This window comes from Rhinopithecus bieti, unplaced genomic scaffold (genome assembly GCF_001698545.2).
Source record: "Rhinopithecus bieti isolate Rb0 unplaced genomic scaffold, ASM169854v2 scaffold_28016, whole genome shotgun sequence".
NCBI classification, from domain to species: Eukaryota; Metazoa; Chordata; class Mammalia; order Primates; family Cercopithecidae; genus Rhinopithecus; species Rhinopithecus bieti.
The window spans coordinates 4,650,397-4,676,772 of record NW_016813202.1 but is presented as its reverse complement, the minus strand read 5'-3'; the positions used below and the strand labels follow the sequence as shown (position 1 = coordinate 4,676,772).

At 43.6% G+C, this 26,376-nt stretch overlaps 1 protein-coding gene across 3 annotated transcripts in view; it reads left to right on the top strand.

Moving 5' to 3' along the window:
• TBC1D8 (TBC1 domain family member 8) overlaps window positions 1-26,376 on the top strand; it is a 94,033-nt gene that overhangs the window by 29,294 nt on the left and 38,363 nt on the right. For 2 of the 3 annotated variants that reach the window (XM_017847782.1, XM_017847781.1), the window contains 3 exons: window positions 15,407-15,525; window positions 20,614-20,842; window positions 24,622-24,862. In XM_017847782.1, coding sequence (XP_017703271.1) covers window positions 24,732-24,862 — 131 coding nt within the window. In that variant the 5' untranslated portion in view covers window positions 15,407-15,525; window positions 20,614-20,842; window positions 24,622-24,731. Of the gene's footprint in view, window positions 1-15,406; window positions 15,526-20,426; window positions 20,843-24,621; window positions 24,863-26,376 lie in introns of all 3 variants that reach the window. The other variant, XM_017847783.1, reaches the window with a different exon arrangement.

Here is a 26,376-nt window from a genome sequence, read left to right as displayed (position 1 = left end):
TTTTTTTTTTTTTTTTGTTAAGATTTTCAAACATGTCCCAAGGTAGGGAGGAGAGTGTAAGGAAACTTGCAGAAACCTCAGTGTGCATGCATGAGAACTGAAGTTTTGCCCTTCTTGAGTTATTTCTTCATTGTTATTGGGTTGTCATCATATTTACTTTTCCAGTTCAATTGTAAAACTACATAGCTATAACTTTGATTTTGTATTTGTTTCTCTCTTCTCTTATACTGAAAATCTTGATTTCTAACAATGTTCACATAATCGTTGGTCTGTGTATCTAGTATATGTACACACACACCATTTCTAAATAATACCAATATTGCTGTTTAGAATGGTTGAATGAGATTTTAAGGTTTTGCAGCTCTGTATGGTGTTAGAAAACATTTAACTATAGGTTACTTCTTTTTATTGTGTTTCACTTTAGTGTACTTGGAAGATACTGCATGTTTTACAAATTGAAGGTTTGTAGTAACCCTAAACTGAGGAAGTCTGTTAGCACCATTTTTCCAACAGCATGTGTTCACTTTGTATCTCTGTCACAGTTTGGTAATAATTTCAGTCGTTCAGACTTGTCATTATTATTACGTCCATTAATGGTGATCTGTTATCAGTGATCTTTGTTGTTACTATTGTAATTGTTTTGGGGTGCCATGAACCATATAAGATGAACTTAATTGATAAATGTGTGTTCTGACTGCTCCACCCACTGGCCCACCCTCTTCTTGGGCATCCCTATTTCCTGAGACACAAAAGTACTGAAATTAAGCTGGGCGCAGTGGCTCACGCCTGTAATCTCAGCACTTCAGGAGGCTGAGGTGGGCAGATCACCTAAGGTCAGGAGTTCAAGACCAGCCTGACCATCATGGAGAAACATTGTCTCTATTAAAAATACAAAATTAGCCGCGCTTGGTGTCACACGCCTGTAATCCCAGCTACTCTGGAGGCTGAGGCAGGAGAATCGCTTGAACCCGGGAGGCGGACGTTGCAGTGAACTGAGATGGTGCCATTGCACTCCAGCTTGGGCAACAAGAGCGAAACTCCTTCTCAAAAAAAACCAAAAAAAAACTGAAATTAGAGTAATTAATCACTCTCCAATGGCCTCTAGTGCTCAAGTGAAAGAGAATGTCGCACGTCTTTCACTTTATATCAAAAGCTAGAAATGATGAAGCTTCATAAGAAAGGCATATCAAAAATTGAGACAAGCTGAAAGCTAGGCCTCTTGGGCCAGTTAAAGTTGTAAATGCAAAGGTAAAGTTCTTGAAAGAAATCAGAACTGCTACTGCAGTGAACACGTGAATGATAAGAAAGCAAAACAGAGTTAGTGCTTCTATGGAGAAAGTTTTTGTGGTCTGTATAGGCGATCAAACAAGCCACAACATCCCTTTTAGCCAAAGCCTAATCCATGCAAGAGCCCTGACTTTCTTACATTCTGTGAAGGTTGAGAGATGTGAGGAAACTGCAGAAGAAAAGTTTGAAGCTAGCAGATGTTGGTTCATCAGGTTTAAGGAAAGCAGTCATCTCCATAACAAAAGTACAAGGTGAAGCAGCCAGTACTGATGGAGAAGCTGCAGTGAGTTATAATATCCAGAAGATCTAGCAGAGCTCATTGATGAAGGTGGGCCATGCTACACAACCGACAACCGATTTTAAAACAATGTAGATGAAAGAGCCTTCTGTTGGAAGACGATGCTATCTAAGAATTTTATAGCTGGAGAGGAAAAGTTAGTGCCTGGCTTCAAAGCTCTTCTTGATAGGGGCTAACGTGCCTGGTGACTTCAAGTTGAAGTCAGTGCTCATTGACCATTCTGAAAATCCTAGGGCCCTTGAGAACCATGGTAAATGTATTCTGCCTGTGCTTTATAAATGGAACAACAAAGCCTGCGTGACAGCACATCTGTTGATAGCATAGTTTACTGAATATCTGAAGCCTACTGATACGATTTGGGTACTTTGTCCCCTCTGAATCTCATGTTGAAATGTGACCTCCAACGTCGGTGGTGGGCCTAGTTGGGAAGTGTTTGGGTCGTGGGGGCAGATCCCTCGTGAATGGCTTAGTGCGTAGGTCCCCAACCCATGGGCCGCAGATCAGTACCAGTTTGGTACCAATTTGTGGCTTCTTAGGAACTGGGCCGCACAGGAGGAGGGGAGCGGCAGGCAAGCGCACATTCCTGCCTGAGCTGTGCCTCCTGTCAGATCAATGGTGGCATTAGACTGTCATAAGAGTGTGACCCCCTTTTGTGAACTGTGCATGTGAGGCATCTGGGTTGAGTGCTCCTTATGGGACTCTGACTAATGCCTGATGAGGATCTGAGGTGGAACAGTTTCATCCCGAAACCATCCCCCATGGTCTGTGGAAACATTGTCTTCCACAAAATCGGTCTCTGGTGCCAAAAAGTTTGGGGACTGCTGGCTTCGTGTCATCCCCTTGGTGGTGAGTGAGTTCTTGCTCAGTTCCCGAGAGATTTGGTTGGCTAAGAGAGCTTGGGGCCTCTCCTTTCTCTCTCTTGTGCTCTCTCTTGTGCTCTCTCTCGCTCTCTCCTCTCTCTCTCGCTCTCTCCTCTCTCTCTCTGTCTCTCCCTCCCCCCCACCCCGTCTCTCCCTCTCCCCCACCCCGTCTCTCCCTCTCTCCCCCACTCCTTTTGACACATCTGCTCCCCCTTTGCCTTCTGCCATGATTGTAAGCTTCCTGAGGCCTCACCAGGAGCAGATGCTGGTGCAATGTCTTCCATACAGCCTGCAGAACTGTGAGCCAAATAAACCTCTTTCCTTTATAAATTACCCAGCCTCAGGTATTCCTTTATAGCAATGCAAACAGANCCGTCTCTCCCTCTCTCCCCCACTCCTTTAGACACATCTGGCTCCCCTTTGCCTTCTGCCATGATTGTAAGCTTCCTGAGGCCTCACCAGGAGCAGATGCTGGTGCAATGTCTTCCATACAGCCTGCAGAACTGTGAGCCAAATAAACCTCTTTCCTTTATAAATTACCCAGCCTCAGGTATTCCTTTATATCAATGCAAACAGACGAACACACGTATTGTTGAGACCTAATGCTCAGAAAAAAAAGATTCCTTTCAAAGTATTAATGCTCATTGGCAATGCACCTGGTTACCCAAGAGCTTGATGGAGAGGTACAAGGAGATTAATGTTGCTTTCATGCCTGCTAATACAACGTCCATTCTGTAGCCCATGGGTCAAAGAGTAATTTTGACTTTCAAGTCTTATTATTTAAGAAATACACTTCATAAGGCTATAGTTGCATAGATAGTGATTCTTCTGATTCATCTGGACAAAGTAAATTGAAAACCTTCTGGAAAGAATTCACCATTTTATTTTATTTTTTGATTCTTTTATAGTCCGTTTATTTTAGGTCTTTAAAAACACTTTTAAATTTCACACAGCAAATTTTAAATCATATAAGGAAGCATATTTGAACTTAGTGAATTTAATCTGTGTTCATTGAAAACTCTTTTTTTCCCTGCAAACTTTTAAAATGAGAGTACAATAGTAAAGTACTTAAAATTAAACTGGGGAAAAACACATGCACGCTTTTCTCCATTATTTACTGCTCTGATCTAGACCTTAATTAAATTTCTAAAATATGTAATACCTTTCATCATTCTTAAATTCTATTACCAAATAATGGTTAGTGTTACAGAAAGTTATTCTCCAAGTACCCAAAGCTTTACATTTACTTAATATCTGAGAAAATATCACCTACCAATCAATAACAATTAACTAAAGAATGATCACATTTCTAGCCTCCTTTACAGGGCCTAATAACTCAACCAGGCCTTAAGGCCTGTGCTAATTTAAATTTCCTATTATTGACTGAGACAAACCCTGAAGAATTACATTCAGAATTTGCAAAGATACTCTTAGCAATGGATCTATTACAGGCTTAGGTGCAGTCTTTTAGAATTAAAAATCCAAATTTAATATGTATATTTACCTCCTGGGGTCTTTCAAGTCCATATCATTTAGGCTTATGTAGATAATTATGGTAACCATTTTTAGGTTTGTAATTGTTTGATACCCAGATGATAAAGGCAGAAATGTAATTCTCAAGTCCTTGAAATTAATGTAATTAAAAGCTTAGCTGACTGCAGAGTAGGTGAGGGTTTCTTAAAAATCAGATTTGTTGACTGAGCGAGGTGGCTCACGCCTGTAATCCCAACACTTTGGGAGGCTGATGCAGGCAGATCACCTGAGGTCAGGAGTTCGAGACTAGCCTGGCCAACATTGTGAAACCCCATCTCTACTAAAACTGCAAAACTTAGCAGGGCATGGTAGTGGGCACCTGTAATCCTAGCTCCTGGGGAGACTGAGGCAGAATTGCTTGAACCTGAGAGGCGGAGTTTGCAGTGAGCTGAGATGGCGCCACTGTACTCCAGCCTGGGTGACAGAGCGAGACTCCCATCTCAAAAAAAAAAAAAAAAGATTTGTTTTAAGACACAGTTTTCTCATTACTGGTAGGATTGGTTGGTCATAAAGATATTTAATAGTATTTAACATAACCTAGCACAGAAAATTGGTTAAAAAAAGTTTTTTAAAATTAGGTAATGTAAAAAGCCAACATGAACTTTATGCAGGATTGGAATATATCTTCAAATTCAGGCTTTTAATAAAATCGTAGGCCAGGCGCAGTGGCTCATGCCTGTAATCCCAGCACTTTGGGAGGCCGAGGCGGGTAGATCAGCTGAGGTCAGGAGTTCAAGACCAGCTTGGCCAACATGGTGAAACCCCATCTCTACTAAAAATACTAAAAATTAGCTGGGCGTCGTGGTGGGTGCCTGTAATCCCAGCTGCTCAGGAGACTGAGGCAGGAGAATCTCTTGAACCGGGAGGTGGAGGTTGCAGTGAGCCGAGATCATGCCATTGTACTCCAGCCTGGGCAACGGGCAAAACTCTGTAAAAAAAAAAAAAAAAAAAAAAAGTAAACATGTTCTGTATATAAATATTGTATTTAGTTCCTTGTGTCCAAGAATGTTATCTATAAAACGGAAAGCAATAAGAATAGTGAATGATAATTTAATTTGCAATTCTAAAAACATGACTTGAGAAAAAAATCCCATAAAACTTGGTTCAAAGTTTAACTGCTTATGTTTAATACAAATCAGAGTGTTTAAATTCATAATACAAGTTCTATCAGTCTTGGGCATTTTAATATTATTTGTATGAATATTATCAATTTTATTGATATTATTAACAAATACTACTTTCAGTGTACAGATGTACCTTATTTTCTAGTTATTATTTGTTTTTTTTTTTTTTGGGGACGGAGTCTTGCTGTTTTTTTGGGACGGAGTCTTGCTCTTGTCGCCCAGGCTGGAGTGTAATGGTGCGATCTCCACTTACTGCAGCCTCTGCCTCCCAGGTTCAAGCGATTCTCCTGCCTCAGCCTCCTGAGTAGCTGGGATTACAGGCACCCATCACCACACTCAACTAATTTTTGTATTTTTAGTAGAGAAAGGGTTTCACCATGTTGGCCAGGCTGGTGTCAAACTCCTGACCTCAGGTGATCTGCCCGCCTTGGCCTCCCAAAGTGCTGGGATTACAGGCGCGAGCCACCGCGCTCAGCCAAGTTATTGTTTAATAGTAGATAAGGTAGATTGTTCCCTGAAGTGCTAAGTTATCATCCAGTGGGTTATTTGCCATTGTTCCCTTTCTGCCTTTTCTTGTTGGCAAATTGTATCCTGTGCTGCTTGGTGCATTTTCTTTTCTTTCTTTTTTTTTTTTTTTTTTGAGATGGAGTCTTGCTCTGTCGCCCGGGCTGGAGTGCAGTGGCTGGATCTCAGCTCACTGCAAGCTCCGCCTCCCGGGTTCACGCCATTCTCCTGCCTCAGCCTCCCATGTAGCTGGGACTAAAGGTGCCCGCCATCTCGCCCGGCTAGTTTTTTGTATTTTTAGTAGAGACGGGGTTTCACCGGGTTAGCCAGGATGCTCTCGATCTCCTGACCTCGTGATCCGCCCGTCTTGGCCTCCCAAAGTGCTGGGATTACAGGCTTGAGCCACTGCGCCTGGCCTTGGTGCATTTTCTCTAGTGTTACCAGAGTCAGAGATTTTAAGGGTAAAAGTGTGAGTTTACATACCATCACTGTGGTTACATCTTCCAGAGATGACTACCTTTGTTTTGAAAGATCTTCCTGGAACACTGACTTCACTTCCACCATATCTGAATTGCTAGATACAGTAAGTTTTTTTCCTGAACGTTCTGGTCTGTCTTCTGCAACTTTGGACTTCCAAACTGGTATTACCAAGATGACTGAGAGTTCTCGACTCAAGCCTACAGGAGAAAAGATGCATCCCTTCGCAGGTGTCTCAGCTGCTGCTGTAGGTCATAGTCAGGATTTGCCATCTTAGATGCCTGAGGCACGTTTGTGATTCTTGGAAGGAGGTCAAAATGCCAACTTTTTTTTTTTTTTTTTTTTTGAGACGGAGTCTTGCTCTGTCACCCAGGCTGGAGTGCAGTGGCCGGATCTCAGCTCACTGCAAGCTCCGCCTCCCGAGTTTAGGCCATTCTCCTGCCTCAGCCTCCCGAGTAGCTGGGACTACAGGCGCCCGCCACCTCGCCCGGCTAGTTTTGTATTTTTTTTAGTAGAGACAGGGTTTCACCGTGTTAGCCAGGATGGTCTCAATCTCCTGACCTCGTGATCCACCCGTCTCGGCCTCCCAAAGTGCTGAGATTACAGGCTTGAGCCACGGTGCCCGGCCAATACCAACATTAATAGGAGTTTGGAAGAAGTTGATTCTAATCCTCATGGATGACTTTGAGGGCTTCAGGGATTCAAGGCTTCAGTGGCGGGAGTCACTGCAGATGTGATGGAAACAGCAAGAGAACTGGAATTAGAAGTGGAGCCTGAAGATGGGACTGAATTGCTGCACTCTTATTAAACTTGAATAAATGAGGAGTTGCTCCTTATCGATAAGCAAAGAAAGTGGCTTCTAGAGAGGGAAACTTCTCCTGGTGAAGAGGCTGTTGAAACATTGTTGAACGCTTCAGACATTGCTGAAATAACAACAAAGGATTTAGAATATTTCATAAACCTTAGTTCATAAAGCAGCAGTTTGAGAGAATTAACTCCAAATTTGAAAGAAGTTTTACTGTGGGCAAAATGCTATCAACAGCATCTTCGTGAACAGGAGAGTCAGTCATGCAAGAAACTTCATTGTTGTCTTATATTGAGAAATTGTCACAGCCACCCCAACTTTCAGCAACCAGCACACTGATGAGTCAGCAGCCATCAACATTGAGGCAAGACCCTCCACCAGCACAAAGATTACGACTTGCTAAAGGCTCAGATAATCATGAACATTTTTTTTAAGCCATAAAGTATTCTCTAGGTAAGGCATGTACTTCTTAAAAGACATAATGCTTTCGCACACTGAATAGACTACGGCATGCCGCGAACATAATTTTTATATGCATTGGGAAATTTAAAAACCTATGAGTGACTCACTTTTTTATTTGCTTTATTGTGGTGGTCTAGAACCAAACCCACAATATCTCCAAAGTATGCCTCTCCCTAATCTCAATGTCCCCCATGACAATCTGTGAAAACTGTTCTTCAAGCTTGTTCCTCTGTGATTGTCACCACTGTTCTCGAAGAGAGAACATTTTCCTCTTCCCATGCAGTATTTGGAACAAAATGCCTTAAAGGCCAGCACAGTACATTGTCATGGCTGTATGTCTACCTTATAAGAGAGGAGGATTCATTATTTTAATAGCCAACTGGTTGTTTAGATTTAGCAAGGTGCGTTTGGTGTAAGAACTGAAGTCGTAAACACTCTGCCAGCCAGAAAGCACCTTCCTCCCATAGCCACTGGCTGTATCTCCAACACCATACAAATACATGGTCAGAGGCCACCAGAAACAGCAGGAGAGAGGAGATGGAGGATTCATAATTATGCGATTGCACACTTAATAGACTACAGTATAGTGTCAATATAACTTTGTTTTTTTTTTTTTTTTTGAGATAGTCTCGCTCTGTCGCCCAGGCTGGAGTGCAGCGGGACTCGATCTCCGCTCTCTGCAACTTCTGCCTCCTGGATTCAAGAAATTCTCTGCCTCAGCCTCCCAAGTAGCTGAGATTACAGGTGCATGCCACTACACCTGGCTAATTTTTGTATTTTTAGTAGAGACGGGGTTGCACCATGTTGGCCAGGCTGGTCTCAAACTCCTGACCTTGTGATCTGCCCACCTTGGCCTCCCAGTGTGCTGAGGTTACAGGCATGAGCCACTGCACCAGGCCAGTATACGCACTGGGAAGCCAAAAAAATTTGTGTGACTTGGTCTATTGTGATATTTGCTTCATTTCATGGGTCTGGAACTGAACCCACAATATTTTTGAGGTATTCCTGTACATATGTGTAATCAAAACACTGTTTAATTGGTTATTTTTTCTGTGCAATTATTTTAATAACCCAATAGTTAACTTTGTACATTTTTTAAGAATTGATTTTTCCCCCATATTGATTTAATTTAATTTAAATACCATATTTTTCGTTTCTAAAGATTTGAGTTGGGTCTTCTTAAATGTCTTCCATTTGATTTGGCTTAACAGGCTTGTGCCTTCTTCTACCATTTGAACATACGGAGTATATTTATTTTTATTTTATTTTATTTTATATTTTTGAGACGTAGTCTTGCTCTTTTGCCCAGGCTAGAGTGCAGTGCCATGATCTCGTCTCACTGCAACCTCCACCTCCCGGGTTCAAGCAATTCTCTTGCCTCAGCCTCCGAGGAGCTGGGTCTACCAGCGCCCGCCACCACACCTAACTAATTTTTGTATTTTTTAGTAGAGATGGGGTTTCACCATGTTGGCCAGGCTGGTCTCAAACTCCTGACCTCAGGTGATCTGCCTGCCTCTGCCTCACAAAGTGTTGGGATTATAGGCGTGAGCCACTGTGCCTGGCCTTAGAGTATAATTATAATAGCTGTTTTATGTCTTGGTCCACTGACTGTATTTTTTGTGTCATTTCTGACTCTGTTTCTACTTACTGATTTTTCGTTTGATCATAGATCATGTTTTTCCTGTGTCTTCTATTCCTGCTTTTATTTCTGGAAAGTGTGTCTACTGGTACTAATACAAGGACATTTTAATGACCATTTCAGTTATAAATTAAAAGGCTATTTTACTTTTACTGTCAGAGATTAAGTTTGTCTGTTTTTCACTTTTAGGACTCTTTAATTTCACTTGAAGGCAAAAAAAAGCCGAGGACATTTTGTAAAAGGAAACATTTAAAGCTTATTTTCTTAAACTGTATAGTGAAAATATAACCGACTAAAATCTTGTAAATCATGATGATGGGATGATCATTGAACTTTTATATGTTCTTGTAAAGATACTGCTTTCGACTTACAGATTAGATGTTACCGTATCCACTGGAAGAATGTCAGCTTTCTGAAAATCAAAGGCTTTTTGTTCCAACCCTTTCCTTCCTTAAAGTGTAATTTTTGCTTGAATTCTTTGATCCTGAGTTACCCTGCACAGGGTGAGTGTTGAGTGAGATTTGGGAATGAAACTGCCATGGCAGTTGACTTTTAACTAGCTCCTTTGTAGTCTGTATGGCTTTTAGCCCAGGCATTTAGACAGTAGATGGTTAGTGTTTGGCCTGTAGAGAAATGTCCTGTCATTTCAGAGGAACAGATCTGAACTAAGCACACAGAATGCCCGTTTTATTGTTGATTAAGACTTAGGTGGCTGGAGAAGGCACTTAATTCAGTTGGATATTGACTGTGCAGAGAGAAACAGCTGCTTTTGAAAACAAGCTTAGATCAAGTTCTTTGTGGCAGTGTGCATGCAGAAGCTGTGGGCATAGACAATGAGATGCTTGTTTTATTTCCTGAAAATACCTCTGGGAAAAACCTAAGAGAATAAACATTATGTGTACGTTTCAGTGTGACTCAGCCACTGGGAGCTTCCATCCATGACGATGTCACAGGCAGAGCCAGGCCCGAGTCAGATGAACTGGCTTTTGGGTTGGTTATTTTCTTCACTTTGTTCTTCTCACCTAGAACATTAAAATACTGGCAGTTACCTTGTAATATTTTATGGAGATAAGTGACATTATGTGTATGGTATATGGAACAAAATTCCTGACACACGTCAGGCATCCAGAAAATGTCCTCTGTTGACCTCCTCTGGTTGTTCTTAGAACATGGATTTGGTTACTCCTAAGTCATCAGTGTTGTTTGTTTTGTGGCCTTACCTGAGGTTCCTCATACTGAATTTTAGTTTTGCAGAGGTATTTATAACTCTGACTTTTGACTTCTTATGTGGGTGAAATTTAAAATCCACTGGACTTTCATTGTCTTAGATAATGAAAAGTATTTTTTTTTTGAAAATTGGAGTTCTTAATAAGACAGGCATAATTTTGCTAATTGGACTTCCATGACAGTCCACAATCTTCCTATACATTTTGGTTTTAGACAGCTGCATTAGCTTGCTAGTGCTGCTCCTTACCTCTACCTCCCGCCCACTACACACATACACTGAGTGGCTTAAAAAACAAGAATTTATTTCTCACAGTTGTGGAGACTGGGAAGTCCGGGCTCAAGGTGCCAGCAGGGTTGGCCTCTGGTGAGGTCTCCTCTCTCCTTGGATTGCAGACAGCAACCTTCTCTCTGTATCCTCACGTGGCCTTTTCTCTGTGGATGCACTAACCTGGTGTCTCTCCTTACAAGGACACCAGGCATGCCAAACTAGTAATGACCTTATTTAACCTTATACCTCCTTAAAAGTGCTATCTCCAAACATCCTCCCATTGGGAGCTGGGGCTTCAACATGAATTTTGGAGAGACAAAATTCAGGCCACAATAGCAGCTCTCCTCTGTCTTGGTTTTGGAAAGTCAGCAGAAGCTGCAGTGAGAACATTGCTGTGGTACTGGGTTTATTTGTAGGCTTTTTATCATCCTGCGTCTTCAATGGATGACACATTCTCACTTTGTTTTCTCTTCTCTACCCTTTGCACTGCTTGTATGTCTACAATGCAGTGGCTTTCAATCTTTTTTTGACCATGACCTACAGACAGAAATGTATTCACGTGTGTGTGCATAACTCAAACATTATTTTACAAATCAGTAGCTCTTCTTAGGAGTTGGCATATATTCTGTTTTGTATTATTATGATTTTTTTTTTTGAAGAAAGGTATTTTGAGATGTGCTACTTTATGTAGTTTGAAAACCACTGCTGTAGTGTAGTTTCAGAACTGTGGTATGTGACATATATTGAAGGACTTTCCCTTTTAATCTTTTGCGGTCATGGATGTGTGGTCGGCTTGCATTGATTTGTGGAATTCGTGGAACCCATCGTAAGACTTTCCTGTAGAGGAAATTATAGTCTGGAAAATTTCCCTGCCATTTGGCAACTTCTGTAGGAAATAGAAGCCAGTAGGGTGGAAAAGTTTCATCATATTGATTGTCTTTGCTAGGAGAAGCATACAATTATGTCTTATATTCAGAAGCAGGGTAGATTGGAACAAAACCTTACTATGACTCAGTGATAGATTTTTTTTATGTGTGGTTTATTTTCTTTTTTAAGGTGTGGGTTGGTTTTTGTGTTAGAATTATCTTTCTCTATGATTAGCTCCTTCCCAGTAGGTAGAATGAATTTTTTAAAGAATAAAAGTCTAGTTTTTTGATGACGTTGTCCCAAATCTTAATTCCATAGGGATATGTTATGTTGGGGCTTGATGATAATTTATTCATGTTATCTAAAGTTATCAGTTGAGGAAGACGCATGCGGTTAGCTGGGTTAGCTGTTACCAGTTAATGGTGTTAGCCTCTGTGAACTTAATAGCAGGATAAATGAAAAACTGTATCAGGTCGCCCGAAAGGATGCATTTGGGAGGATGGGAGTGGAGGGAGAGAGCTTGCTGTAAGTGGAAGCACAGAGTATCTCTTTTAATGCCCAGCCATAGCAAGAACTGGGTCTGAGGGTGATGTAAACGATACTTAAAAATTCAAAATTCAAATGTGGCCGGGCGCGGTGGCTCACGCTTGTAATTCCAGCACTTTGGGAGGCCGAGGCAGGCAAATCACAAGGTCAGGAGTCTGAGACCATCCTGGCTAACACGGTGAAACCCCGTCTCTACTAAAAATATAAAAATTAGCGGGCGTGGTGGCGGGCACCTGTAGTCCCAGCTGCTGGGGAGGCTGAGGCAAGAGAATTGCGTGAACCTGGGAGGTGGAGCTTGCAGTGAGCCAAGATTGTACCACTGCACTCCAGCCTGGGTGACAGAATGAGACTCTGTCTCAAAAAAAAAAAAAAAAAAAAAAAAAAAAAAAAAATCAAATGTAGCAGGGCCAGGCGCGGTGGCTCACGCCTGTAATCCCAGCACTCTGTGGGGCCAAGGCAGACAGATCACGAGGTCAGGAGTTCAAGACCAGCTTGACCAACATGGTGAAACCGTATCTCTACTAAAAATACAAAAATTAGCCAGGCGGGGTGGTGTGTACCTGTGGTCCCAGCTATTTGGGAGGCTGAGATGGGAGAATCTCTTGAACCCAGGAGACAGAGTTACAGTGAGCCGAGATTGCACCACTGCACTGCAGCCTGGGCGACAGAGAGAGACTCTTATCTCCCAAAAAAAAAAAATCAAATATAGCTTTTTATAGAAGGACCCCAGAGTACTTCCAGGTTGTAGAGAGTCATTTCATGCCCTGGTTTGCCCTTCATTTGACATGATTTTGGACAAATACTTGAGCCTCCATTTCCTCACTCAGTCTTGGTCACACATCAGTGAGATCGCATCTGGAACAGACCAGCACCACAAAGGTGAGTTTTCTCCCTGCTTTAGTTCGTCTTTGTTCCTGCAACTCTTGGTTCTCTCTTCTTCTGGATCAGTGAGAGGGTCCATGAAAACAAATAGCAAAAAATCGAGGTCCCATAAAATGCTCCCTTTTCAGCTTATTCTTCACTTTTTTTTTTTCTTCAGTATTCTGAGTAATGGGTTTTATTGTAATGGATAATAAAGGATAAAGACCTAGAAAGAAAAGGTCTTAAAGTGCCAAGGAAAAGCAGAGCCCTGGGCTACCCCAGGTGTTTGTGCAAGATTAGCAGCTTGGGTGGAACCCAACTTAGTGATGTGATAGACACCATTGTTGACCCACTGGATTTAGAGAAGGGTGTTCTTGTGGCTGACACCTACACACCTGCCACCTGGGGACACTGAACAGGGCAGGGAGACTTAAGCCAGTGGCAGGTAAACCAGATGTACCCCTAAGTCGGGTCAGCGTGGCGTGTGTTACAACCAGCTGAGGAACGAAGCAGATGCTCTGAGCCTCAGTGCAGGTGGGGAAAGTCAGAAGCTTCAAGAGAGTCATGCTGGGAAGCCTGGAGTAGCTGGGTTTGATTTTGTTTTAAAACACACTTTCCCAGTTGTAAGAGGGATGGCGAGCCTGAAGGGCCAGGGGTTTCGTGATACCGCGGGAACCCTCCCAGACGGCAGGAAGAGGAGAGCAAGAGGACCGGGACCCTCACCGCAGAGGGAGCTTCTGCTGCACCTGAGTGGGCTGCTCCTTGGGCTTCTGTGATCCTTGGAGAGCAGGACACAGGAGGTGGGACCGAGGGGCAGTAGGGCAAGGTCACTGGCCAAGGGCTCTTGGTGCAGGGACGGGGGAGTCATGGCCTGTGAGTAGAGACCTCGGGCAGAGAGAAGCCTGGGCCCTCCCAGCTCTAATGGGAACGCTGGCTTTAGTGATGACTGAAGGATACTGCTTTGGCCAATGCCTTGCCCCAAAATGGGGGAAAATTCAAAAATAAGCACCATTGTTTTAAACTTTCGTTATTCCTTATGAAGTATTCTATTAGATACTTCTTTTTATTCCTTCCGTAAGTGTCTGCTCAGAACAACAGTCCTACTACAGATAGATGTTTTTCGTTCTCATGGACCCCAAAGCAGCCACAAGTCCAGAGCCAGTCCCCTGGCACCTTCTTGTGTGGGGTGTTTATATTTACATTCAAGGGAGAGGAAGGCTGCATATAACATGCGGAGAGAAAGATGACTAAGCAAAATGCATGCGTGGCTTTTTTTTTTTTTTTTGAGACAGAGTCTCGCTCTTGTCACCCAGGCTGGATTGCAATGGCGTGGTCTCGGCTCACTGCAGCCTCCTCCTACCAGGTTCGAGTGATTCTCCTGACCTAGCCTCCCAAGTAGGTGGGGTTAGGGGGGCCTACCACCACGCCTGGTTAATTTTTGTGTTTTTAGTAGAGATGGAGTTTTATCATGTTGGCCAGGCTGGTCTCAAACTCCTGTCCTCAAGTGATCCACTCACCTCGGCCTCCCAAAGTGCTGGGATTATAGGCGTGAGCCACTGTGCCCGGTCCATATCTGGCTTTTGGGTAAGTGGTGGGTGGCTCTGGGCACCATATCCCTCTCACACTGGCTAAATGATTCAGCTCTGTTGTTCGTCTCATTTCTTTGAGGTTAGAATATCTCCTGCTTCCCATTTTGGAAACCTGCCTACGCTAGAAACACCTGATGCCCACATGTTTTTGTTGTCCAGGACCGTGTGTGCTTCTAGTCAGTGGACCTTGTTGAGCATCTGCTGCGTGCCAGGCCCTTCATGAGGAACTGGGAACAGTCCCTGTGTCAAAGTGCCCGTTGTCCAGTAGAGATGATGAGAATAGAGAGGAAATACAACTAAAATGACTGAGCTTTTTGCTTAATGCTTTAATAATGTGGTGATTAAAAAATGTTGTCGTTGAAAGAAATGAATTTACACCTATGATTTAATGCCTTTGTGTTTCTGTTTTAACATGTACTGTAAGACCTCTTTTTATGTATGTTTTTAACGGCCATTGCTGTAAATGCTGTGAAGTATACATTTGTAAGCTGTAAATGTCCTAGGCCCTTGCTTGTTGTGTTGCAGCAATGTTGGGTGCAAGTGGCAGCCCCTGGGGCCTTCAGCAGAGCCCTGGCAAGAGGCTCTTTGCTCCATGGACTTGGGCTTCGGCACCTCTTGAAGGGACTCTTCTTTTCATGGGAGAACTTTGCAAGGCTGCTCAGGATTGGTCTGCCGTTCTGGGCTTGTTCCATGCTGGAGTAGCTGAATAATTAGAAATGTTTCTGTCGTTTGAGTGGAGATGGTCAGAGTTCTGTGCGTTAGTAGGGTGGGTCGGATGGTCACAGAACAGTCCCAGCGGTCACTCACTTGGCCACCTGGCCCATCCGTGTGGCAGTAGGAGTGATGCTTGCACATCCCACTGCTGCGGGGAGGGGCACCACAGCCCTGATGGGGGTGCCTTCCATTTCATCTGGCAAACCGTGGCCCAGGGTATGAGAGCCCAGATGTTTTAATAACATCAACACAGGGATACACAGTATTTAGAAAATGAGTTCATGTTCTAGGAATTACTTTCATTGCATTTTTTTAAGCTCTGTATCTTTTTCTGTTCGAATCCAGGTGCAACATTAGAGGAAATCAACCAGCACTGGGACTGGCTGGAACAAAATCTCCTTCACACCTTGTCCGTCTTTGATAATAAAGATGACATTGCCAGTTTTGTCAAAGGGAAGGTAAAGGTAGGTCCCTTGAGTTTAACGTTTCTCCCTATCTTTCCATCTTTTTTCCTTAAGACATTTCGAACACTGTAGCATACTAACAGTTTTTTCTGCTAACTGAACTTTTTGGCTTAGTACGTAAAGCCAGATAAGTTTCATTTATCACCTGTCTTAACTTTGTAGTCAGTCTAGCAGCATACACCTGACATGTTAAAAAAAAGACTTGGCCGGACGCTGTGGCTCACTCTTGTAATCCCAGCACTTTGGGAGGCCAAGGTGGGTGGATCACGAGGTCAGGAGATCGAGGGCGTCCTGGCTAACATGGTGAAACCCCGTCTCTACTAAAAAATCCAAAAAAATTAGCTGGGCGTGGTGGCAGGCGCCTGTAGTCCCAGCTACTCGGGAGGCTGAGGCAAGAGAATGGCGTGAACCCGGGAGGCGGAGCTTGCAGTGAGCCAAGATTGTGCCACTGCACTGCAGCCTGGGCGACAGAGCGAGACTCCGTCTCAAAGAAAAAAAAAAAAGACTTTATTCTCAGGCTTAGTTTTTGTTATTCTTTACAGGAGTGAAGGCCCTTTTTTATCGCCGGAAAAAAAAATAATGTTAAGATTTATGTTTTTGCAGAGCAACACGTTATTTGACTTCTTAAATCACCTTTTTTTTTTTTTTTGCAGTTGTGACATCTTGTCACACTATTCTGTTGGATCTATCACTTTCCTCCTGCTAGAAGTGGATGTTTATTCTTAAAATATGTAAATTAAATGTAATGAAAGCCAATTAAGTTTTGAGTTGGCAAGAGAGGAATATTTTGGGAGGTATCTGTGATGCCTCCTGTGAGTTACAGTCTTATATAACTGGCCTCCCTGCAATAACATGATGGATAATCAGTGCTTTCAAAGCCCCATTGGGCTGGGAGAGATAGTTTCTCATTCTAAATTTAACTCTCTCATTAAATACTTTAACACATTAGCGTGTGATACACTTTTCCTTCCTTAGGGTAAAACCTCCTAGCCCTTCGATTTTGTTTTCTGCAAAAAGCTTGGCTTTCTAATACCTCAAGTGCCATGGCTTTTCGTAAAGGGTGTCAAAGCAGATTTTTGATTTTGGAGGAACAAAATCTTTTCCTTTGGGGACTGGGGGATACTTATGGGATCTGGTGAAAGGGAAGGCATCCCAAGTCCAGCCAGCTTGACAATGTCTTCTTGGAGTTATACCTGGCCAGTGGGGTTAGTGGGTGGACTGGGCCATGGTGGCCTCGGGTCGGCCCTCATCCTGGCCCAGCCAACTGTGGCTCACTTCCCTGGGTCATATCACACTTGGGTAGCTACAGAAAGGCCCCATTCAGTGCTATTTTTCACACTTACCCCCACCTGTCTTGGTCTAATGCAAGTTGTAGTGGTTCTTTGATTTAGGTATTGCTCTTCTTAATTTGGAGGAAGAAAATTAACTTTTGCTACAGTGATTTTAAAACAGTTTCTGTAGAATAAGAAAACTTGTCCTTGACTCTCCTAGATTTCATGGCTGGGGTCTTGGAAATTACACTGACAAAAGATGAATAAGAGAAAAACAGAGTTTATTTTTGTTGGTTGTTTTTTTGAGACAGGGTCTTGCTCTGTCACTCAGGCTGGAGTGCAGTGGTGCAATCATGGCTCACATCAGCCTTGACCCTCCCAGGCTCAAGTGATCCTCCTGCCTCAGCCTCCTATGTAGCTGCGGCTGCAAGCACACACCACCACACCTGGCTAATGTTTTTATTTTTCGTAGAGACGAGTTCTCATTATGTTACCCAAGCTGGTATCGAGCTCCTGGGCTCAAGCAATCCTGCCTTGGCTCCCCAAAGTGCTGGGATTATAGATGTGAGCCACCACGCCCAGCCAAACAGACTTTATTTGAACACGAAAGCATGCATATGTGTAACAGAAGCTCAGTGATGAGTAACTCACAGGGGTGGTTAGCACTTGGGCTTACATAGCATCTCAGCGAAGAACAGTGTATTTGTAGAAAGGTGACAAGACTAGAAAAAAGGCCTTTAGGCTTTTGGGGCAGCGTACTGTGTGGAAAACGCATGGAAGCTAAGGGTTCGTTTAGTGAGGTTACGTAGATTCCTCTCAGGGCTGTTTCTGGACTTCGGAGGGTCGAGAGCTGTTTCTGGTGACTGAGAGTCAAAGTCCTCTTTCTGGTACAGGAGCAGGACACACCTTGACTAATGGACCTTTAAAAACAGGTCCTGTTTTGAGGCAGATGTCGGGGAAGACAGCCTTTTGGTGTTTGCTGTTTCTCGGTTTTCTTCAGCTCCAAATAATCCTTATGCCACAGTGGCATATTCTGGGGTGATACATTCTAGTCCCTGACACTTTGAAGCTAAAATGCTTTGAAAAGTAAGTCCTGAGGAGGCAGGGCTGGGGAGTGAGGGTCCTGCCCGGCCTGAGCCTGGGAGCACAGCGTGACATTTGATCTCCCTTTCCTCTGGCCAAATCCTAAGGATCTGGGAACTGAGGCCTTCCTACTCATAGCCCGAACCTTTGATGACTCTATAAAACTTTGAAAAATCCCTGTTTCAAGCTGTGCCTGTAACCAGAAGCCATACTTCAAGGAAGGCAAGGGTCAGCACGGCCACCCTGACGCCTGTACCGGGAGCCCCTGGGTCCCACCCTGCAGCCGTGCCTGCTGCCTGTCTGCTCCAGAGCCTTCATAAAGACCCCTCCACGCCTCACTTCCAGGGCAAGGGGAGAGCTCAGCACTCATTATATATCAGATATGCTTTTCAAAAATATTCATCTCTCTTAACTAGTACTTCATTAATGTATAATGTCTTGTTAAATAAAATGTGGGAAATAGAGAAAAACATAATGAAGAAAATGAAAATCACTTGAAATTTCATCAGCCTCCAGATTTCTTTTAAAAATAATTTTAGGCCAGGCATGGTGGCTCATGCCTGTAATCCCAGCACTTTGGGAGGCTGAGGGGGGCAGATCAACGAGGTCAGGAGATCAAGACCATCCGGGCTAATACGGTGAAACCCCATCTCTACTAAAAATACAAAACAATTAGCCGGGCGTGCTGACGGGCACCTGTAGTCCCAGCTATGTGGGAAGCTGAGGCAGGAGAATGGCATGAACCCAGGAGGCGGAGCTTGCAGTGAGCCAAGATTGCAACACTGCACTCCAGCCTGGGTGACAAAGCGAGACTCCATCTCAAAACAAATAAATAAATAAATAAAAATAATAATTTTAAATTACATTGTTATTTTAACGTCAATGCTCAGGTTTAAGTTGGAGAATAGCTTATATAATAGTGCAGGGTTTGACAGAAATACCCAAAAAGTGGTCTTGTCTTGAGGGACATAGCTTTTCATGAGACATGACATACCTACCTACCTAAAAAAAAAGGGGGGGGGGGAATGTTAATAAAGATAAATGATAGAAGTGTCTGTGTGTGTGTGTGTATATGTATGTATTTTTAGAGATGGGGTCTTGCTGTGTTGCCCAGGCTGGAGTGCAGTGGCTGCTCACAGGTGCCGCCATAGTGCACTGTAGCCTCAAACTTTTGGGCTTACATGATTCTCCTGCCTCAGCCTCCTGAGTAGCTGGGATTTGAATCATAAATGTATTTTTACAATCAGGTAGCATATGTGAGGCCTGGGGCCCAGGAGTTCCTAAACAGCTGCTCATGTGAAGGTAACAAGAAGATATTCTCAGGGAAGGGTTTTGCAGCGAGCTCCCAGGGATGGGAAATCAGATTTCTGATGGTAGCAATGAGTTGTCAATTAGGAACAAATAGGCCATAAGCGTGAATTCTAGGCCCTTCTATGACCACCCCAGATTATGAAGGACACTAATTGTTACTCATTTTTGGCAAAAAATTATAGATTTAGATGCCTTGTTTTCCCATAAACCCAAGTGCCTTGGAGGTTATTTATGACCTTGGGAACCTTGGCCAATATCCATTTAAGACTGCAGAGTGAGCCACACGGTCAGGCCGGTAGTAGCCTTAAATACCAACATTTTTGAACCTAATGAGGAAGATCTTCATGAGTTTTTCTCAAAAGACTTTTTTTTTTTTTCTTTTCTTTTTTGAGGCAAGGTCTCGCTCTGTCATCCAGATTGGAGTGCAATGGCACAATCTCGGCTCACTACAACCTCTGCCTCTGGGGTTCAAGCGATTCTTGTGCCTCAGCCTCCCACGTAGCTGGGATTACAGGTGCGCATCACCACACCTGGCTAAGTTTTGTGTTTTTAGTAGAGATGGGGTTTCACCATGTTGACCAGGCTGGTCTCAAGCTCCTGGCCTAAAGTCATATGCTCACCTCAGTTCCCCAAAGTGCTGGGATTACAGGTGTGAACCACCACACCTGCATGCTCACAGGACTGACTTTTATCTCAAAGTTGGGTAGTTCTTTGGGATTGATGCCCAGTTCACGGGCCTGAGGCAGTCCTTTTATCCTCATGCCTGTAGAGAAAATTTAGAAAATGATGTTTGCGGCAGGGTGCAGTGGCTTACACCTATTATCCCAGCACTTTGGGAGGTTGAGGTGGGTGGATCACTTGAGGTCGGGAGTTCGAGACCAGCCTGACCAACATGGAGAGAAGCTCTGTCTCTACTAAAAATACAAAATTAGCCAGGCGTGGTGGCACATGTCTGTAATCCCAGCTACTCGGGAGGCTGAGGCAGGAGAATCGCTTGAACCCAGGAGGCGGAAGTTGTGGTGAGTTGAGATTGCGCCATTGCACCCCAGCCTGGGCAACAAGAGCAAAACTCCATCTCCAAAAAAAAAAAAAAAAAGAAATTGATCATTTGTTTGAGAACTGGGCTTAGAAGTCAAATGATTCACCCAGAGCCTTGTGATCGGTAAGTGGCCGAGTGAGAGACTGGTTCTTGGGTTTTCTGACCCCGACTGCAATTCCTTTTTTTTTCTGCTGCAGCCGTGTGTCTGGGTGGCTGACGGATGACACGGCTGAGCCATTCTCCTCGTCAGATGTGTCTGTCATTGAAGCAGTGCATGCTTCTCGGGGGCCTGTGCGTCTCAGTCCCTCCTGCTTCAGATCCCTTGCACCCCCTGCCTTCCCATTGCCGGCTCACTGAGCAGGGACTATCATCTCTGTGTGTCAGGCTCTGATAGCCGAGGAGACCAGCAGCAGGCTCGCCGAGCAGGAGGAGGAACCCGAGAAATTTCGAGAAGCCCTGGTGAAGTTTGAGGCCAGGTTCAACTTCCCTGAGGCAGAGAAGCTGGTCACCTACTACTCCTGCTGCTGTTGGAAGGGCAGGGTGCCCCGCCAGGGCTGGCTGTACCTCAGCATCAACCACCTCTGCTTCTACTCCTTCTTCCTGGGCAAGGAACGTAAGTGAGGCCTGGCAGGCTCTTCCCAGATAAAGTTGGCCCTCGGGACTCAGTGCTGCTCCCAGGAAGGGCCGTTAACAGGAAGAGTTGGACAGATTTAAATAAATGGTGGAGATGACACCGGGTGACACTTGATTACTTATATATGCTACTACTAACAGGGGATTACAACTGGAGAATGCACTTTTTCTACTGCCTTAAGAAACATTCTGTATAGTTCACTTTATATAGCCACTAAGGGGTTTTTACTTCTGTAAGTTGTTTAGAAAACATAGTGTTATCACTGATGGCTTAATATTTCTCAAAGTGTAGAACATATTCCTGCTTTTTTTTCTTTTTTTTTTGTTTTTGAGGTGGAGTCTCACTCTGTCGCCCAGGCTGGAGTGTGCAGTGGCGCCATCTCGGCTCACCACAAGCTCTGCCTCCCGGGTTCACACCGTTCTCCTGCCTCAGCCTCCCGAGTAGCTGGGACTACAGGCGCCCACCACCGTGCCCGGCTAATTGTTTGTATTTTTAGTAGAGATGGGGTTTCACCGTGTTTGCCAGGATGGTCTCGATCTCCTGACCTCGTGATCCGCCCGCCTCGGCCTCCCAAAGTGCAGGGATTACAGGTGTGAGGCACCGCACCTGGCCATATTCCTGCTTTTTAACAAAGCAGGCCATTAAAAAAATTCCTGGCACTGAAGGTCAGGACTGCCCCTTGGAAGACTGGCTGGATATGCAGTTGCTTCCAGAAGGGGAATTCTTCACTATCTCCTTGAGATTCATGCACTGATTGACTGCTCACGTATTTATCCAGTGGCAGGAACTGTCCTAGGCAATGGGATTCGCAGGTGAAAAAGCGAAGCCACAAGTGTCAGTTGTATATTGAATGTTTAAAAAGTCATTCCCACAGAAACTTCTTCCAGAACCAAATACTGTTGTAAGTGCTCATGTCGGGTAATATGGAAGCTGCATATGTGAGTGTGTAATTTTGGTTTCTTGCTTGCTTTACATTTCAAGTTGAACCAGTGAGAGGAGCTTCTCTTGGGGGTCTGCTGTGGCTGGCTTCTGGCACGTGGCCTTCCTTTCCCAGCTCGCCAGCCTTGGTTCTGATGCTCTAGGATACACACCGTATCTGCACAGCCCTTCCGCACCCTCGGGGTGTGCCCTGACCTCACCTTAGCCACCCTGTCTTCCTTCTTTTTGAAATGCTTTTCAGAGTTCACCTGGCTTTCTTTCCTTTCTCTGTACTTAGCCTGTTGGAAACTCCTATTCATCCTTCATCCTTCAAAATTCAGTTCAGGTTTTGTCACCTCCAGAAAGCCTTCCCTGGTCCCCATATTATTTGTACTGTATTTGCATTTTTATGCTCGGTCCCAGCAAGTCAGTGGTCGCTTACTCATATGCAAGTCTGTTTTCTCTTTGTGAACAAGCTCCTTCAGTGCAGGGTGGGCTCTTCACAAAGGAGATACTTAATGAATGAAAGTTGGTGGCATAGGTGGAGCATATGTACCTGTGTATAAAAGAGTTTTTATGAAAGCAGCTAGAAGTAGCTGGAGAAGTTTATTGTCAAGCCTGATGCAGAAATGTGGCCTTTAAAATTGTTAAAGCGCTGAAAGTGGTATTGCAAGATAAATGGAAAGAAATGGTAAAAATAAAAACGTCATTCTCTTATTTGAAAAGGAAAATGAATTGTTTTCTGACACTTACTAGTGATTGTCACTAAACCTTATTGTGTTAGGAGGGTACTATTTGGAAAAAATGGGGCACGGTGGAAAACCCCGCCTCTACTAAAAATACAAAAATTAGCCAGCCATGGTGGTGCACGCCTACGGTCCCAGTTACTTGGGAGGCTGAGGCACAAGAATCGCTTGAACCCCGGAGGTGGAGGTTGCAGTCAGCTGAGATCGCACCAGTGCATGCCAGCGTGGGTGACAAAGCAAGACTCCGCCTCAAACAAACAAACAAAAAGATTTAGGAAAAATAAATGATCCCTAATATGTGGAGACATTTCTGATTTTCAGGTGTTCTGCATGCCTCTCTGATGACAGCAGGCCGCCAGATGTTTAGACTTTCTGTTCTCTTTGCTGACACTGTATTGCCAGCCCTGGCTAAGACTGTTAGAAACATTTCTGAGACTAGACCAGGTGTTTCTAAAATGTACTGTTTGTACTATGTTACTTTTTTAAAGTTTCATAAAAACTACTTATACTCTTCTAAGACTCTAACAACTGTTATTGACAACAGGCTAAAATGTTAAGTCCATTTCTCTCGACGAGATCATGAATGATCCTCATTTACACACCTCTTTTTCCCATAGCTTACACTGTGAATGCTGTTTTTGAAACCAGAATTTATGTAGATTCAGAAACTTTTGCATAACTGTTGAAGTTTAAATATTCTTGAGAAAGGTGTATGTTGTTAACTTGGTATTTCGGAATAGTGTTCCTTTGAAATACGCGGCAGCCAGCAGCTTGGGAAGTTTTACTTAGATCTTTAAGAAAACCATTAGAACATGAGTTGGGTTTTGACCAACAGCTGGCAGGTGGTCTGTGCTCTTCTTTCCTGCTCTGGTTTAAAGGTGTTTACACCAACAGTGTATAAGTGTTTCCTTTTCTCCACAACCTCCCCAGCATCTATTATTTTTTGGCTTTTTAATAATAGCCATTCTGGCTGGTATGAGGTAGCATCTCATTATGGTTTTGATTTGCATTTCTCTGCTGATCAGTGACGTTGAGCTTTTTTTCCCATATGCTTGTTGGCCGCATGTATGTCTTCTTTTGAAAAGTGTCTGTGTCCTTTGCCCACTTTTTAACGGGGTGGTCTGTTTTTTTCTTGTAAATTTGTTTAAGTTCCTTATAGTTGCTAGACATTAGACCTTGTGAGATGCATAGTTTGCAAAATATTTCCCCTATTCTGTAGGTTCTCTGTTTACTCTGTTGATAGTTTCTTTTGCTGTGCAGAAGCTCTTTCACATAATTAGATCCCATTTGTCAATTTCTGCTTCTGTTGCAATTGCTTTTTGGCGTCTTCATCATATAATCTTTGCCTGTTCCCATGTCCAGAATGGTTTGCTGGTGTAAATTAGCTCAACCATTGTGGAAAGCAGTGTGGCAATTCTTCAAAGAACTAAAAATAGAACTACCATTCAATCCAGCGTTACCATTACTAGGTATATATCCAAAGGAATATAAATTGCTCAACCACAAAGACACATGCATGCATATGTTCATTGCAGCACTATTCACAATAGCAAAGACATGGAACCAACCTAAATGCCCATCATTGGTAGACTGGATAAAGAAAATGTGGTACATATACACCATGGAATACTATGCAGCCATAAAAAAGAATGAGATCACATCCTTTGCAGGAACAGGGATGGAGCTGGAGGCCATTATGCTTAGCAAACTAACGCAGGAACAGAAAACCACATATCGCATGTTTCCACTTATAAGTAAGAGCTAAATGTTGAGAACCCATGGACACGTAGAGGGGAAGAACTGACACAGGCACCTACTTGAGGGTGGAGGGTGAGAGGAGGGAGAAGATCAGAAAAAATAACTAATGGGTACCAGGCTTCACACCTGGGTGATGAAATAATCTGTACAACAAATCCCCATGACGTGAGTTTACCTATATTACAAACCTTCACTTGTATCCCTGAACTTAAAAAAATTTTTTAAAAGGCATTTACACATTGGCCTAAGGAGAGCTTTGGATAGTTGCTTGCTGACACACTCAAGTTTGGCTCAAATTTCGTGGTATAATATGTATTTCACCCTTTTCTCTTACAGTTAAACTTGTAGTTCCGTGGGTCGATATCCAGAAACTAGAAAGAACGTCCAATGTCTTTCTGACGGATACCATCCGAATCACCACGCAGAATAAGGAGCGTGACTTCTCCATGTTTCTGAACCTGGATGAGGTGTTTAAGGTCATGGAGCAGCTGGCCGATGTGACGCTGCGAAGGCTGCTCGATAATGAGGTCTTTGACCTCGACCCGGATCTGCAGGAGCCGAGTCAGATCACCAAGAGGTGAGAGCGTCCGTTGTAGTGTCTCCCACCCGCCCAGGGGACCCACGAGCCGTGCCCAGCCCTTACGTGCACGTGCTTTTGTTAGCCTTGGTTATGTTAGATTTAAATTTCTCTTGTGGCTTAATCCAGATTTTCCTATGTCGTTCATCTCGACAGAGACATGACAGAAATGATGATTACTCATTTACGCAGTGGACTTTGAGTTTTCAGATATTATTTCAAAATTGATTTTCATAAAGAATGCTTTTAGAAATGTAGTGTGGGTAGGGCTGGGCATGGCGGTTCACGCCTGTAGTCCCAGCACTTTGGGAGGCCAAGATGGTAGATCACGAGGTCAGGAGATCAAGACCATCCTGGCTAACACAGTGAAACCCCATCTCTACTAAAAATACAAAAAATTGGCCTGGCGTGGTGGCGGGCGCCTATAGTCATGGCTACTTGGGAGGCTGAGGCAGGAGAATGACGTGAACCCAGGAGGTGGAGCTTGCAGTGAGCCGAGATCGCGCCACTGCACTCCAGCCTGGGGGACAGAGCCAGACTCAGTCTGAAAAAAAAAAAAAAAAAAAAAGTAGTATGGGTAACTGCTTAATAGAAATCTGTGGAGCACTGTGCTTTGCTAGTAAACATTAAGACATTTTGTCTTTTCTTTTTCTTTGTTTTTTTATTTTTTTGAGATGGAGTCTCTCTCTTATCTCGGCTCATTGCAACCTCCGCCTCCCAGGTTCAAATCGTTGTCCTGCCTCAGCCTCCCGAGTAGCTGGGATTACAGATGCCCATCACCACGCCCAGCTAATTTTTGTATTTTTAGTAGAGACGGGGTTTCAAACATGTTGGCCAGGCTTGTCTCGAACTCCTGACCTCATGATCCGTCTGCCTTGGCCTCCCAAAGTGCCGGGATTACAGGTGTGAGCCGCTGTGCCCAGCTGACATTTTGTGTTTTCACAGGAAATTACTTTGTAGAAAACATTTTCAGGGAAGCTGGACCTATTTTTGGTGCCACTTTGTCATCAGAAATACGCTTCTCTAATAGTGTCAGTCAGTATGCTACGTGGTTTATTTGCCACAAATTGATACTAATCCTAGAGACTTGTGAGGTAGTTGTTTGAATTGTTTGTTGCTTTAAGGAAGTTCAACTTTAGTATCCAAAGTTTTTATTTTGAATTTTTAAAGAACCACTAGTTATTTTTTATTATCTTGGTGCAAAAGTAATTAAAAGTAGAATGATCTTAGTGTCTGGCAATTCCACTTCTGGGTATGTGCACTAAAGAACTGAAAGCAGGGGCTCAGAGCTATTTGTATGCCCATGTTTGCAGTAGCATTATTCACAATCAACAAACGGTAGAAGCAGCCTGAGTGTCCAGCAAGAGATGAAAGCCATCAGAAAAATGTGAGCTGCACAATGGAATATTACTCAGCCTTGAAAAGGAAGGAAATCCTGACACACGCTACCACATGGATGAACCTTGAGGACATTATGTTGAGTGAAATAAGTTGCAAAAAGACCAATACTGATA